The 17353-nt window shown below is 33.6% G+C and overlaps 1 protein-coding gene across 1 annotated transcript in view; it reads right to left on the bottom strand.

Annotated features, from left to right (window-relative positions):
* Positions 1-17353, bottom strand: part of CSMD3 (CUB and Sushi multiple domains 3) — an 888294-nt gene that overhangs the window by 776594 nt on the left and 94347 nt on the right. The window contains exon 2 of the mRNA XM_005869050.2: positions 12951-13173. Coding sequence (XP_005869112.1) covers positions 12951-13173 — 223 coding nt within the window. The remainder of the gene's footprint in view (positions 1-12950; positions 13174-17353) is intronic.

The following is a 17353-nucleotide window of genomic DNA, read 5'->3' as shown; positions in this document are numbered from 1 at the left end:
AGATAGAGATAGAGATAGAGATAGATAGATACAGTATATATATAATGTTTGGGTTCTATATTCTTTGTGACATGTTCCAGTGATGAAGACAGATTATAACTGTAATCAACCTAAAATGATTATAAGAAAGATTTTGAGATTCTATGCCACCCACCAGTTTTATGGGTTTATATAAGTAGTAAATGCATTAAGAAGTAGTATTATGTGGTACATAAAAGAGAACACTACAATTGCAGAGGTTTAAATATAGCTTTATGGTGATAAGGATTGAAGATGTTATGATAAAGATACTATACAATTTGACTTCATCTAAAATTCAGGAAAGTGGTGACTTTTTCAAAAATTTTGGTTCTGTTTAACTTTTTTTTAAATATATATATATATATTTTATTGATTTTTTATAGAGAGGACTTCTTTAATTGAATACTAATAAAACCTGTAGGTAAGTATCATTAGCCACATTTTTACAGAAACAATTGGGTCTCAGAAAGATTAAGTGATATTTATTCACCCATTAAGAATTTATTGAGGGCCAAGTATATACCAGACATTCTTTTTCCCAGACATAATACATTACTTAACAAAAAAAGTTCCGCATATTTGAACACTATTATGCAATATAAAATAGACAGGGCCAAGATTAGAAGCTAGGTATTCTGTTTTACACATATACATATATACACATATACATATATACACATATACATATATATAATACATACACACAACTGGTGAATACATAGCACTTTATAAACTTTCTCTAGGAATTTTAGGCTAAATAAAATTATGATCTTTCTTCATTGGAATACATTATGGAGAAAAAGTAATATGAGAATGCAATGACATAGAACATATGTACAGTCATTTGTCTACCTAATTAATTAGTGAATTTAGACATGATTTATGAACTAATTTAGTGTTATCAAATGAAAATTTTAATGTCAAGTGCAAAATCATTCAGTCCATTAATCTGTTATTTTAAAATAATCATAATTCAGATCCAAACATTTTTAATTGGACTAGTTAAAATTAAATTATAAATTACTTATATACTGTTATGAGATGTTTTACTGTATATAAAGCATTTTTTTAAAATCTTTTGCATTGTCAAGATAAAACAATTGTAAAATTTTAATTACATAACACTGATGATGATTAAGATCAATAAATATTAGCAAACATAATTAAATAATGGTATAAATATTTCGTTTTTATTTTAGAAATAATGTGTCTGTATATCTTGATGTTTCACTTTTAATAATGTGATTCTTAAATGCTCTCCTGAAGTGCTATTATAAAACAACAGTATTTAAGTTAGTATGGTATTAGTTCAATTGTTAATAAATAGACCTATGAGATAGAGTCCAGACACAGAGTCACAGATAAATAGCTACTTGACTTGTGATAATCTGATGTGGGGTAGAAAAAGATTTATTTCCTATATATGGTGCTTAGTGAAGGATATATTCATATAGAAAAAAAAAAGGAAACAAAAGATGAAAATATAAACCTTCCTCTCTACTTCATACCTTACACAAAAATCAATTCCATATAGATTATGTATCTAAATATTAAAAGAAGGTGAAGAGTATTTGTTCTAGATCTGTGAAATATGCTGTAGGTAATTTCATAGGGATTGCATTGAATCTAGAGATTGCTTTGGGTAGTATGGATATTTTAACGATATTAAAATCTACAATATGAGTAGTACAACATCCCTTGAATCAATATTAGCTAATCTTCATTATTAAATTAGAAAAAAAGAAGGTTGCAGAGAAAAAATTTAAATGTCACATGATAGGAAAAAAAGATTCATTTAAGGAAGATGTCAGTTTGATTGGCTGAATATGAGGATACCAGTTTTTTCTTAAAGTTCTCAAGTAGACTTCAATACTAGAGGATGAAATCTATGTAGGCATATAGCTAAGGAATTATATGTTAAACACACACACACACACACACACACACACACACACACACACACACAGATGTGACTACCAAAGTCATATGGTTGGATATATGTAGTTATAGCTGATACAATGGTCCTTGACTACAAAAATGGTGTTACTCATCAATTTATTACCAATACCAATTATACAGTTGCTTTACAATAATACTTTTTCACAACATTTTTGTATAAGTTAGCCACTCATATTTTTCTTACATTGTCCTTATTTTCATCACTTTTATTTATATAACACACTGGAATTGCATGTTAGAATTAGTTTGTAGACCATAGTAAGGTAAACTAAGGGAATTGAAATGTGAGAAATTTAACTAACAATTTGACACAATAGTAAATCAGTTGGGAAAGTTAAATAAGTCAAATAAATCTTCCCAAGAAAATATTAATTTTAATTTGGACAATTTAATAAAATTGTGTAATCTTATATTTAAGCTATTAAATATAGTTATGGTCATCTCAGGCCTACTCATTAGGCAAATGTTAATGAATAGCTACATCATTTTAGTAAATATCAGAGATACAAAAACAGATAAAGTCTTCCTTAACCACAAAGACTCCAGGCCTATTTAAGACCAAGAACAGATTATACTAGGTTTTTATATTAATTTTTATACAATCTTGGTAATAACAACTATTTTATATTTTTAAATATTTATGATGAAAATTTAAGTAATTGTTACTTTGTAACATGTACTTGCTCGACCTACAAAATGATAGCTATTCCGAAATTTTTTAGAAAAATGTCAATTTTCTGCTTTTGTTATATAACATACAGTAATTTAGAAGTGACAGTATGCAGAAGAGGCAATATGTACAAAGTAAAATTGGTTGATATAAACAAAGTTGAATTTTTTAGCAGGCCTTAATCCAATGCCCAGTAATATATTAGCTGCATGAACTAATAGAGAATAACAAGATCAATTAGAGAGAGTATGAAAATAGATTGATACCATAATAAAAATTTAGTTATTACCTGGTGTGAGGAAAGGCATTATGAGAGCATATTTAGGTCAGAATTTAAAAATGAGAACTTAGGCTTTTACATGAAAGTATTTCCCCAAAATTTTCATTAATTCTGGGGAATAATCCTGCTAGGACGCCCTCAAAACATTTTGATAATACTGAAGTATTTTAAACTAAATGAGGCTTTTTCTAGAATAAAAAATCATTTCTAAATTACTAGTGAAATTCATTTTACATTTATGAACACTTAAAATATAAATGTATGTGATCATTTTCAAAATTTTATTTTCATTGTTGACCTAAAAATTAAGAAGTAATGCATCAATATAGTGAATCAGTTTCATAACCAAAAACTGCTTTTCACTTGCAAACAACATTTTATTGAGCATCTATTATGAATTAATCAAGAACATAATATGTTCTCACCATTTATTGCAATATTTTACTATTTTAACATTCTCTTATCATCCCAGGATAGAGGAAGAGAACTTTAAGAGATTAGATGAAGTCTTTATATCAGCCCCTCTTAGAGATGTGGACTAACCAAGGGGAGGTGCTGATGGCAGAGAGCAGAGATGAAAAAATTCATAAAACAGAATTCAATGTCTGGCTATCGATGAAGGACACAGAGAGGAGGTGAAACAGCAAGAACTCAGGAGCAAGAAGAAGGTAATATGGAAGATTTCCTAGAGGAACTGTCTGCACACAATGCCTATTTAAAAATGTTATTTCTAAGCCTTGCTATTTATACTCAACTTGGTGAAGAGGAATGCAGGTGAAAAGAACAATTTTTGTAATTGATATCAGAGCCCATCAGAGCCAGAAATAAAATCATTCCATCTAGAAAAGAATTCAGATGACCTTCTGGAGACATGTTATCTATATATATAAAAGCCTAAGCAACCGGAAGACCGGACAACCGGCCAGTAGCTATGATGCACACTGACCACCAGGGGGCAGACACTCAACACAGGAGCTGTCCCCTGGTGGTCAGTGTGCTCCCACAGCAGGAGCGCCGCTCAGCTGACCAACAGGCGCCAGATGCCGGGCTCACAGCTGGCTGGCTGGCGAGCACAGCTGTGGCAGCGTGAGCCTCTCCTGCAGACACTCACCCTGCGTATCCCTCCCCAATCCTGAATGGGACCGAGATCGGCACCAGCATCCGGACTGACTGGGCATGAGCCCGTGGTCGTTTCTCTGGTGCCACACGAGGAGCAAGGCTGTGATGAGGAGTGGGCACGCCGGTATTACCCTAGGATGGGCACAGCAGGCTGGGATGAGCAGGAGCAGCCAGGATGAGCGGGAGCGGCATAGCGCCTGGCCCAGGCTAGGGCTCCTCCCTGGCCACCTGCTGCTTCATGAACTACTTCATGCTGTGCAGGATCGACGCAGACAGCGGGCTGGAGGCTGACGAGCTGGCGGGCAAGGCCAGGCTGCAGCAGCACGGAGGTCCACTGATCCCCACAAGCCAGGCTGAGGGACCCCACCGGTGCACAAATCCGTGCACCAGGCCTCTAGTCTATATATATAAAAGCCTAAACGACCATTACGACCTGGACAACCAGATGAGTGGACGGCCAGTCAGTAGCTATGATGTGCACTGACCACCAGGGGGCAGACGCTCAATGCAGAAGCTGCCCCGTGGTGGTCAGTGTGTTCCCACAGCCAACCTACCACAGCCAGCCAACCTCCCACAGTCCCACCCACCAGCCGGCCGTAATCGGCCCAGAATGCCAGTCAGGCCGAGGGGCACCACCCATGCACAAATTCATGCACTGGGCCTCTAGTTATTTATAATCTAGAATATTTTACAGTTTTTTTTTAAAAGAATTAAGACAGTGTTAAAACTAGAATTATTTTCCATCCCTTTTGCCGCTCATGTGCTTATTTGGAAAAAAAATATAGAAAATTACTATTTAAAATATTATGTTTTCGTAACAGAAATATAAAATATGTGCCTTTGGCTTAGCAGTTAGGCAATGAGTGTTGAGAAAATAGATATCACAGGCAGAACATGTAAGGATAGATTTTTGGTAGCAATACAGCATTTGGCAAAGCACTCCCCTCAATAAGTTTAAAGGCATATCACAAGCTTATTGAGACCTTCCTTCTAGAGAAAGTGGCTAAAAAGACCAGAAAGTAAATACTGCCTGACTTTAAAAATATATTACAACACATTTGTGCTTACAAATATACTAAAATATAGATTTATGTTACCAAAATGGGGTTCAAGCAGGATTTGGCTAGTTTTCAGGCAAAAATCTGAGGGAAGAGTGTAAAGATAACAGACTCCTAAAACTGGAATGGCCAACTTCTTTTAGATACAAATGTGTTATTTAAGAAGACTGGAAAAGAACCAGAGAGCAAGGAGCCTCAAAGTTAGAAATAACAATCCGATTAAGGATGCCATCTTGCAAAATTCTCATGTTTCATATGACTTCAGGATGGCTGCCAGTGATGAGAGAGAGAGAGAGAGAGAGAGAGCGCAATGAAGAAAGAAATAAATAAAATCTATTTTAGAATTAGGTTTAGGAAAAAACAAAACTTTGAACATAGTTACAGACATATGAGACTCAAGAAAAACAAAAAGATTGCAAGGTTACTAAATTCTAGTGGAAATTATATTGCCAAATGTATCACAAGCCAGGATGAAAAGCAACTTTTCAATGAGCCTTAACACAGACTTGAACCTGCAGGGAGCTCTGCAGGCCACAGAGAAACATCCACCTGAACACCCACCTCAGGTGACCATGTGGGATAATGCCTAAGGAAACAGGTCCTTATAAATGAATCTCTCATTGTCCTGAACCCACTCCCTCACCTGGTCCACTGGACTCCATGTCCTCTTACATATGAGGACAAATTCTAGTTATAGTTATTTCTTCTGTATTATTAAAATTTCTTCTTTACTGAACTATTCCTACTAGTCTGAAACATAATTATATCCCAGTAATGAATACAATAATTAATAAGTAATAATGCAAGACTAAACTCTGTTTCGCGTTCTCACAATGATAAACCTACTTTTGCCGTAGCCTATATATAGCAGTATTCTGATTTTCAAATACTTCATAAAAGCAATTTTTAAAGAAATATACATTACAAATATAATGCATTTATTTTAATATGGTTTGAGGATAACAATATTTTGACACACTATTTTTTCCACTGATTTTATGAAGCCCTTATGTTTGATGTGTGTATACAAATTTATGATCCCTTATATTCTCCATGATCAATGTTTTTAAATCTGCATTTAATGAGGAAGATTATATAGAAAATTATTATTTAAGTTTCTTGAATTCTTAAATTTAATTTCTTTTTGTCTTCCCAAATTTTAGCCCAAATTATATATCATTGTTGATACATTTAGTTCTTTTTCTATGTGGGCTCAATAATTTCTAGATATCATGAGAATGTCAAGCTTTAAACATTAATGAAAGAATAGTCTTTTTGTACAATTATTTTTCTAAATTTTGTTTGAATTTATTATGGTGATATTGATTAATAAAACTTTATTGGTTTTAAGTGTACAATTCGATGATACATCATCTGTATATTGTATTGTGTGTTCAGGACCCAAACTCAAGTCTCCTTCCATCAACATTTATCTCCCCTTTATCCTCTTCTACCTGCTCCCATTGTACAATTATTTTTATGATACTATAAATATGCCTTTGGATGTATGTCGTGTCATAACAGTAAATAGGTGGTTTTTTAAAAAAGTATTTTCTGATATGAATATGTGCCTTTTAATGTTATTGACCTCCTAATTTTGATTTAGTAAAATGACTATAAAATAAGTGGTCAATAAAAATTATCTGATTCTGTAATTGTCTAGTTTAAGGTAAATCTTCTAATCCATTATTGTAAAAATGGTATGCTTGCAAAATGTAAATAAATACAGCTATTTAGCTATTCACTAAACTAAACTATTAAGATTACAAGTTCATTCTCTTAAACACCTAATTTTGTGACCTTGGAGAAATTATCAGTATTTCTTAATTTACTTTTTTATCTGTATAATAAAAGTATTGGGAATAATATCTGAAATGATGTCTGAGAATTGTACATAAATAGCATGGCATAGAATGTATATTAGAAAATGTTCATTTTTAACAGATACAGAATAACTGTATCTTCCCTTAGAATATCATACATTAACAAATCTAAAAGAATTCACAGGATTTAATTCTGGGATGTCTAATTTAAAATTTCTATTTAGGGTTTGAGATTTCAATATGAAATTTTCTTTTGCTAAAACATATATGAGAACATCAACTAGTTCTCTGTGAGATCATCAAACCGGCTTTAGATTATGCCATTCTACAGGTGAAAAAAATGAATGTTTACAGAGAATAAGTGAATTGCACACAAAAAATAGCTCTAGTTATACTTTATTAACACCATGCATAGTTTGCTTTTAGAATATCAGTGCTGTTTTACTGAAAGCAGAGCAACAATAGTAAATGTTTCACAGATTTTCTATAAAAGATTGAATAAATATTAATCATGGAACAAAGTGTTAAACTTGCTTGCTGACATCTTTTGTTTTATGCTTTAACCCCTGCTTTAATGGTTTAATTACGTCTGTTTCTTCACTAAAAGCCACCTCCATTCTTTTTGGCAACATGCCCAGTATAAACAACAACTGATTGTGTATACTCTTGAATCCTTGCCTTGCTCAGATGTGAAAGAGTCTTTTGTGTTGACAAAAAGTTGAGAAACCTCATCCTTGAGATCTATCCAATTATTAATTTGAATGCTCCAAAGTGAGGAATGATATCTAAGGAGAAGAGTCATTAACTGCCTAAGGTGCATCAACATTTTAATTGGCTTTTTTCTTCTAATTCACTTGCATGCCCCGTGGTGATACAACAAATCTTCAGTAAATTAAAGCATTGAAGAGGAAGGCACTAACCACAATACATCTTTTGCAAGCTTGCCCAGAGAAAAACCTATTTCTACCCTCAATCCTGTGACTTGTGGAATCTATATATTATATACTAGGCTATTATCAAGATCACAGTTAGATTAACAGTAAGCAAAATTCATGACGTTATTAGGTGGAACTCATTCATATAATATATAAACATGCAAAAGTGGTATTGTTTTTCTTATTGAGCAAACAGTTGTTAATATCACATGCAGTTTACACACACACACATACACACACATTTATAGCTTCTGCATTTTATTATACAAGAGACATAATCAAGATATAAGGACTGGTTCTAACTCTGAAGGGGGATGTCTTCAGAGACAACAAATCAGACTGAGTTATATCATGCTCAGTCAAACCTGTGTCAATGGGGCCTTGGGAGTACAATGAAATCACTAGGGTGCACTGCCACAAAGAACACTCTACAGCCATTTACTTCTATGGCCTAACAAGTCCTTTTGATATCTTCTAATAATTGTTGTGGGAAACCCGTTTTCTACCACATTGTACAGGAAAGGAGAGAGATCATTGTGTTTCAGTAAAAGGAGCAGCAATTAGGGTGAGGAGGGATTTTAACATGAGTATTAGGAAGTGATATGGGAAATCCAGGGAGTAGTGGAGAAAAGAAAGGAGACAAGATTAATTATGTCAGAAGAGAACTATAGTGGCTGCTCGAGAACATTTATGGGCACACTGCCAACATTTTCTGAGGAAGAAAAGGTCTACCAATTACACAAGTGGGAATTCAAGCTTCAGATTGCTGTTTATTCATTCTAATTACTGTTCCTTGATTATGTCCCCAAGGCTTGTGAATTCCATGATTATGTCAAGAATCCAGCAAATTTATAAAAATAAACAAGAAATTATGGCAGAATATATTACTCTTTTATATCTGTCTTCACAGTACTGAGAACACAAACTGGTTAAATGACATTCAAAAACAATAAAAAGATAAATAAAGCACAGAGTTTAGCTAAAGTAATTGAAGTATATTTTATAACTATGACAAAAAGAAATAAATAGATTATGGGCGATCACAATGTAAGAAAACTGAAAGGGTAAAAAGTTTTATCATAGAAATAAGAAAAATATATGACAGGGCTTGTAGCAAAATTTAGTTGATCAGGTAGTAATTTAAAAAAAAAACTACTTAAAATATATTTAACTATAGTTGTGCCCAGAAGCAGCCAGCTGGGACTTATAGTTTCAATTATCATTCCTACAATTCATTAAAACATAGGCCATGCTAATTCTTGTTCACTATTATACCCACGTGAAGTAAAATGAATCTAGACTCTTGTACACCTTTGAAACCAATCATAGACCTAAATATGTTCTAAAATTTCAGGAGAAATACAGCACTATCTTCTCTATCTTTGGATAAGCAAATATTTATCAGACTACATAGAAAGCATTAAGAATATATATTATTAATTAATTAGACTGTGTTAAAACTTAAAACTTCAGCTCATCAAAAGATAGTGTAATAAAATGAAAAAAGCAAGTCATAGATCGGAAGAAAAATTTTACAATGTATATATTTGTCAAAAATAGCATAAAGATTACCCCAAAACACATAACTCAATATCAAGACAAATCAAACAACCCGCTGATAAAGTAGATAAAATATTTGAACACACTTCATAAGATATATGAATAAATGGTTAATAGCACTTTTAAAAAGTGTTCAATATTATTAATCATCACAGAAATGCAAAATAAAAATACAGTAAAGATTGACAACCTCAAATGTTAACAACAATGTGTGCAATTGTAACTCTCATAAAATTATGGCAGAATATAAAATGAAGCAACTACTTTGGAAACCTGTTTGGAAGGTTTTTTGTGTGTTTATTTTCCTCTATAAAATTACATATAGATACTGAATAACCCAATAATTCTACTTCTAAGTATTATCCAAAACAAATGAAAATGCATCCAATAGAAGAGCTGTACATGAATGGTCATTGTGTCTTTATTTATAGTCCCTAAAGAAAAATAATTTAAAGGTTCATTAACAGGAGAATAAACAATTCATGGAATGAAATGTTACTCAGAAATAAAAAGTAAAAAACTGTTGACACACGCAAAAATGTGGAGGGATCTCAAAAACATTAAAAAACTATGGTACATTTACACAATGTAATACCAAGCAGCTGTAAAAAAGAAGGATCTCTAAGCCTTTCAGACAGCATGGAGGGACCTGGAGAGTATTATGCTAAGCAAAATAAGCCAGTCAGAGAAAGACAAGTAACACATGATCTCACTCTTATGTGGAATCTAATGAATAAAATAAACTGTTGAACAAAAAAGATCCAGAGTCATTGAAGTATACAATAGACTGACTTATTTCAGAGGAAAAGGGCAGTGGAGGTGGAGAGCTGGAAGAGATTAATCACTGAACTTAGGATGGACAGGATGATATTTGGGGCTTACATTTCTTTGTTATGCATGTTTAATATCTTTGTTATGCATGTTTTAAAATTTGTTTTTATTATTTATCTTACCATATTTTATTAAAAAAATAGGCTTAAATTCATATTTGAATAGATAAACCCTGGTGATTACATACATATAGATTAACTAGAGGCCAGGTGCATGAAATTCATGCACTCGGAGCGGAGAGGGTTCCTCAGCCCAGATAACAAGTGGGCGCAGGCCAGGCCGAGGGACCCCACTGGTGCATGATCAGGGCTGGGGAGGGACAGGGGAGGTTGGTCAGCAGGGAGGGACCTTGGGAGGGCTCCAGGGCGTGTGTGGCCCCTCTCACTCAGTCCCGATTAGCCGGACCCCAGCAGCAAGCTAACCTACCAGTAGAAGCATCTGCCCCCTGGTAGTCAGTGCACATCACAGCAACTGGTCAACTGGTCGGCTGTCTGCCCACTGGGATCAGTGCATGTCATAGTGAGCAGTTGAGGGGCCTTAGCATATCATTAGTATATTAGCTTTGATTGGTTAAATGGCTTACCAGACGACCGGACACATAGCATACTAGGCTTTTATTATGTAGAGTTATGAATTATATATTATGCATTAAACATTTTGAATGAGTATGAGCTCTGAACTGAGAAAAATCTGTGTTGCAATGATAATTCTGCCTCTTTCAACTTTCAACAGTATTAAACATGGACAAGTAACATAAGCCTCATTTTCCCAGTTGTAAAATGATGATAATAATAGAAATCTTTCACATTGTTTGAATAAGAAAAAGTTAAATAATATAATGAATAAAAAATACTTAGCAGTGTTCAGTACAAGGGACTCAATAAATGATGTGTTAGGTTATTGAGCTTTCATTACATTGTAATCCTCATAAATATCTGTTAAGTGCTATTATTCCTTCATTTACAGATTAAGAAGCAAAGAATGAGGACAAAAAAAATTGATTTGACCCATCTGACAAAGTCTTTTAACTTCCCAGGAGCCACAATTATTGTTTTCAAGGGGACAGTAGGGGTAAAATAAAAATGTGTTTTCATTTTCAAGGGGATCTAGAGAGAATAGATTCTTATACAAACCAAACCATCTAAATTGATAGTTAGAAACTGCCAGATAGCATTAAGAGAGCTTTATTTTTTTTTATACCACTTATAGAGCGTACATTGCTACTATAAAAATATATGCAAAAGTCTTTATTTTTAAACTTGTATATACACCATTTTAGCTGGCTTGACAGTTTGAGAATTGTTTTCTTTATTCTCTTACAGCCAGTAATATGATTGACTGTGTACAGGTGAAGGCAGACACTCACACGTCCACAGTACGACAGGCAAGCAGAAACACACACACTGCACTGTCTGTTTACTATCTTGACTCGATGCTCTGTCATTAACAAACAGCATCCAGCTTTTTAATGATAGTGACAACGATGATGAAGTAACACTGTCAAATAAGTCAGCCACACTGTATATTTTTAATAGGATGAATATTGAATGACTAACACAGTGTAAAAAAAAGAAGAAACTAGAAATACTCTAATGAATGTATCACACACAAAAATGGAAAAACAAAATCTCCCCTGTAATCATTCCCGTGACCCTTTTCTTTGCATAGACATGTGGTTTGAAACAACAATGCGGGCATTTTTAACTGTCATTCTGACTGAAAACATAGCCAAGTATGTAAAAAGCCTCTAATTCTGATAGGTTATCTGCTTAGAATATTTTGATTTGGAAATTTGAGAAACAGTTTACTACAGTTAAAGAAATATGTACACGCTTGGGTGAAATTTTAGGACTCAGTGAAATATCTAATATCTGGCACTTTGAACTTGGTTAAATAAGAGTTCATCTATGTTTAGAAGGAATTTTTGATAAGATAGCAAAAATATTTATGTTTACATGTTGTATTTTCCAAAAAGAAATTCTGAAGAACCACTGAAATAACAGAAAGAGTTCATCTATGTTTAGAAGGAATTTTTGATAAGACAGCAAAAATCTTTATGTTTACATATTGTATTTGCCTAAAAAGAAATTCTGAAGAACCACTGAAATGACAGTCAGGGTGCCAGCTAATTTCACCTCTGTCTTATCAGCTAGCTTAAAAGTAAATAATTTCATTTGTATGGACAGAAATGTGAATGTCCCAGTTGGTGACATAAAAGGGCCTATTTTTCAGATATTTATATTTATAAATCATACACATTATCTACAAATCATGTATTCTACTACTGTATGAATATTTATTTTAAGCATTTTGCATATTGTTATATATTAAAATTAGGTACATACCACTGAAAGACACATTTCCTGGAATGCATTCACTTTATCAAAAGTTATACCCATAAAGAATGAAGCCTTTAAATAAATATTTTTAAAAACATAATACCTTTAGCCACTCTAAAGAGGTCACAATTCAATTAATATTAACTTTTTTGCAAGATAATATTAATATACCAGTATCATGAAGTCAGAGATTCTGAGTTAATTTATTCATGGGATAATATATTTCCAAATGAATAATACATGGTGTATATGACTTTATATAATTGCACCACAAATATTAATCATCTTTTGTAAGATAAACTGCTTTTACTCATAAAATATTTTCTCTCCTTTCTTCCATTCAAAATACACTAACCTTGTCCGAAAGTTCGTGGGATGAGGATGTCCATCATATAAGGATAAGTAGTCATATTCTTCTTCTAGAGCAAATGATTGAAAAACAATTTGTATTCTATTTCTTTCTTCTGCTATTATTACCCAAGTACAGTTTGCACCATTTGGATATCCATATGGGAAACCAGGGCTTTCTATAGTGCCATTAAGTCCTTTTAAAGTGCCACCACATGTATAAATAAATCCTGCAACAAAAAGACAAATAAACGGACATTAACACTATGTAAAACAAGAATAATCCAGATCTATTACTGTTTTTCCAAGATCAATGTTACAATCATTTTGGAAATGACAATTTTAGAGCTATGTAAATTACCAATTTTTTTAAAAAGGTAAGACATAACTAGCAAAATACTAGAAGATTTGTCATTTGTCATATATATTGTTTAGTAATTTTATACCAGTAGATGAAATGAAATCTTCCACATATGTGACTCATCATCTATTGCATGATTCAACAGACAAACACAGTTCTAGAACATGATATCTTCCCTGAGGTAGTTTCCAATCTAATTTTGGATACCCATAACTGCATTGCTGAAAAAGGTGAAGGTATTAAGAACTACAAATTGGTAGTCACAAAATAGTCCCGGGGAAATAAAGTACAGCACAGAGAATATAGTCAATAAAGTACAGCACAGGGAATATAGTAGTAACTATGTTTGGGCCAGGTTGGTACTTGAAATATCAGGGGATCACATTGTAGAGTATATGATTGTCTAGCCACTATGATGTACACCTGAAATGAATACAAAATAATATAGAATGTAAATTATAATTGAAAAATAAAATAATTATTTTAGTATGTACTTTGGACCTTAAAAAATTAACTCCATTTTTTCTCGGTAAAGCATAATAACTCTTTTGCGTATCGATATCTCTACAATCTACTAATGTGTTTTAGGATAGTCTGTCCCACACTGATTCTAGCAGACTCAGACCTAAAAAGTAAAAAGTAAAAAAATCAATGCAATTGCCCTCTCATAAACCAGAGTAGTTGGTCCAAAATGAACACAATCCTAATTTAATTGCAACAAGTGAAACCTGATGTTGGAGAAAAAATATTTTGAGAAATTCAATCTTGGGCAACTGTCATCAGCCATCCTATAGATTTCATACTAGTTCTATCGGAGGTCTAAATTATTGAGAGTTTGACTCTTGGAGAACTCTTTACCCAGGTATCATTTCCACATATTGGGGTCAAACATGAAGCTTAAGTGCCATGAAAGTGTCATTCAGAGATACTGAGCTAACGCGGGGAAGAAGAAATTAGCTACTTTGGCGAATGTGTAATGTCATACTACCCAAAGCATCTGTGTCTGGAAGTAGTTGTTGAAAATGCAGGCAACTTGGGGCTGTTCTCTCTGGGAAGAAATGAGGTTTTGTTTTATAGGCAGATCTTTTTTAAAAGTGTGAAGACATGGAAACAACCAAAGTCCTTCTGTAGATGGTTGATATGGTACATATATACAATGCAATACTACCATAAGAAAAGATGAAATACTACCATTTGCAACAAAATGGATGGATCTTGAGACTATCATGCTAAGCAAAATAAGTCAGACAGAAAAAGTTAAGAATCATATGATTTTAATCATATGTGGGATATAAAACTGAAAGCAACAGTGAATAAATAAGAAGAAAACAAACAAAAACTCAGATAACAGTATGATGCTTACTATAGGGAACAGGAGTGGGGGTCATAAAGGGTGATTGGGCCAAAAATATAGTGACAGATGGAAATTTGACTTCATATAGTGGTCACACAATGCAATAAACTGTCATGTATCATAGAAATATACACTTGAAACCTATGTAATCTTATTCACCAATGTCACCTTAATAAGTTTAATTTTAAAAAAGAAACAAACAAAAAAAAGTGTGAAGAACCTTGCAAGAAAGATGGCAAGCCAGATTGTAGATTGTGACAGAGGCCGATTTTGGATGCTGTACGTTATTCCCACACTCTGTTCACAAGAGCACCTTTCTTTTGCTAGCTGACAATACTGCCTAGTGGTGAGACCTACGGCTGGGGACTGGGTGAATCAATATAGTCCTATGCTCCTAACCATACTAACTCCAGGAATCTACTCCAGTTATCTCCATATAGGGCAAAGTTCTAAGCCTGGGATGTTCACTGTGACATGAACCACAGGTCTTACGATTCTTTTGCCCTTTAAAACACTTACTAAGAAGTTGAATAAGGTGGAAGTTTTTTTTTAAAGCCAGTATTTGTGTGTATACATGTATTTTTGCTCAAACGCCAAATGTCAAATAGGGCATTTTATTATTTTCAAAGTAAAAAAAGGGAAAGGTCCCTTTTAAATTGCTTCTTGCAGAGCAATTACTGTGAAGCCTTAGGTTAATTAGCTATCACCTGTTTCTATTAGTTTTCTGCCTGAACAGCTTCCAATTTGAACTTCATAACTAAACGCAGGCATGAATCCCTTCATCTGCAGACTGATCTATGGGTGGTTTTATATGCTCTCAAGCCCCATAGCCCTGACAGTTTTAGAAAAAGGACGTATGTCCTAAAATAACATGCTCAGCTTTGTCCACTAATTCCTCAAGGGCCTGTTGATTCATGCATTTCAATTACTTTCCTTTTTTTTATTCTCCAGGCAAACTAGAAATTATACCTTTTTCCAAGCTTTTTTTAAATCTGTATTATTCATTTCATTTTTTTATATCTAAGCTTGTTTGATGAACACCACATTATTCATAATAAGATAGTACACTTTTTCCAACACAAAATAATCAGAAGTAACTAGATTTTTTAAAAACTAAAGTAAGCCCTAGTTGATTTGGCTCAGTGGCTAGAGCGTCGGCCTGCAGACTGAAGGGTCCCGGGTTCGACTCCCATCAAGGGCACATGCCCGGGGAAGGGAGCATGCAGGAGGCAGCCAATCAATGATTCTCTCTCATCATTGATGTTTCTGACTCTCTCTCCCCCTCCCTTCCTCTCTGAAATCAATGAAAGTATACATTAAAAAAAAAAACTAAAATAAAATCTTCCCTCATTTACTTATGCTTCACAAGGTTAGTCATTGTTATGAACTTAGTGTTTATCATTCCAGGCCACCTCTGGACACACACACTTATATAGGCATATTTTTATGCATTGTACATATATTTAACATATGTGGTAAGTTATACTATGTACAATTTTATGAATCTATTTATTTATTTTTGTAAAATATTACTGATCCCCATGTGTACTTCTACTACATTCTTTTGAAATGACTACAGAGCTAGATGGCATAAGGTATGCCTGTACTATGATCTATTTAATAAATCTCCTATTGAAGGCTTTATTCTTTGTGGTTACAAAGTTGTAAAGAGGAACTTTAAATGTATATCCTTGTATACTTGTGTGAAATAGTCTTCAGATGGAGTTCCAGAAATGGAACTGAAAGAGCCCAACTATCCTCAATAAATATAAAAATTTTTACTATCACCAGGTTATGAAGTGTTTCCTACCTGCAACCCCAATTTTGGCAATACCAGACTTTTCACAAGGCAAATTTTGCAAGACAAAAATGTTATGTATTTTATCTTGCATTTCTCTGATTCCTATTGAAATCAAATATCATATGCTTCTCATTCATTCATAATTTGTATTTTACGAATTGCTTCTCCATAGCCTTAACATATTTTTTTAAGGGATACACCACCTACATTCACTTCTCTTTTTGGACACAATTACTTTGGTTTCTGTTTATTGTTTGGTAATCCATGTTTGCCTTTTCTGAATGAAACAACAATTGCTTATTCTTTGTAACTCATTGCTCTCATAAATCCACAACTACCTATTGATCTTTAGAGTTTGTGCGAAGCATTTTCTCCTTTTCCACCCATCGCCTCTGATGATATTGCTTCCACATTTGCTCATGTATTCATCACACATATCATGATAAAAAGGAGGACATTACCTTAGCAGTGATGGCAAACCTTTTGAGCTCGGCGTGTTAGCATTTTGAAAAACCCTAACTTAACTCTGGTGCCGTGTCACATATAGAAATTTTTTGATATTTGCAACCATAGTAAAACAAAGATTTGATATTTATTTTATATATTTAAATGCCATTTAACAAAGAAAAATCAACCAAAAAAATGAGTTCGCGTGTCACTTCTGACACGCGTGTCATAGGTTCGCCATCACTGCCTTAGAGTGTCTCCATGGAACTGACAAGCTACAACATGAGGAAGCAGGGAGATGCAGACCACTATTATTTACAGAATGAATTGGGGTAAGCACACTTTGCCATGAAAGCAAACTAATCAAGATAATTCACTATGTGTTTATGGAAAACATGTCTCAAAAAATGGCATGGCAAATTTCCATAGATTTAGCCTTTAACAGTT

The sequence above is a fragment of the Myotis brandtii genome, unplaced genomic scaffold, assembly GCF_000412655.1.
Source record: "Myotis brandtii unplaced genomic scaffold, ASM41265v1 scaffold285, whole genome shotgun sequence".
Classification (NCBI taxonomy): Eukaryota; Metazoa; Chordata; class Mammalia; order Chiroptera; family Vespertilionidae; genus Myotis; species Myotis brandtii.
Note: the sequence above shows the minus strand (reverse complement) of the source record. Positions and strands in the feature narration are given on the sequence as shown.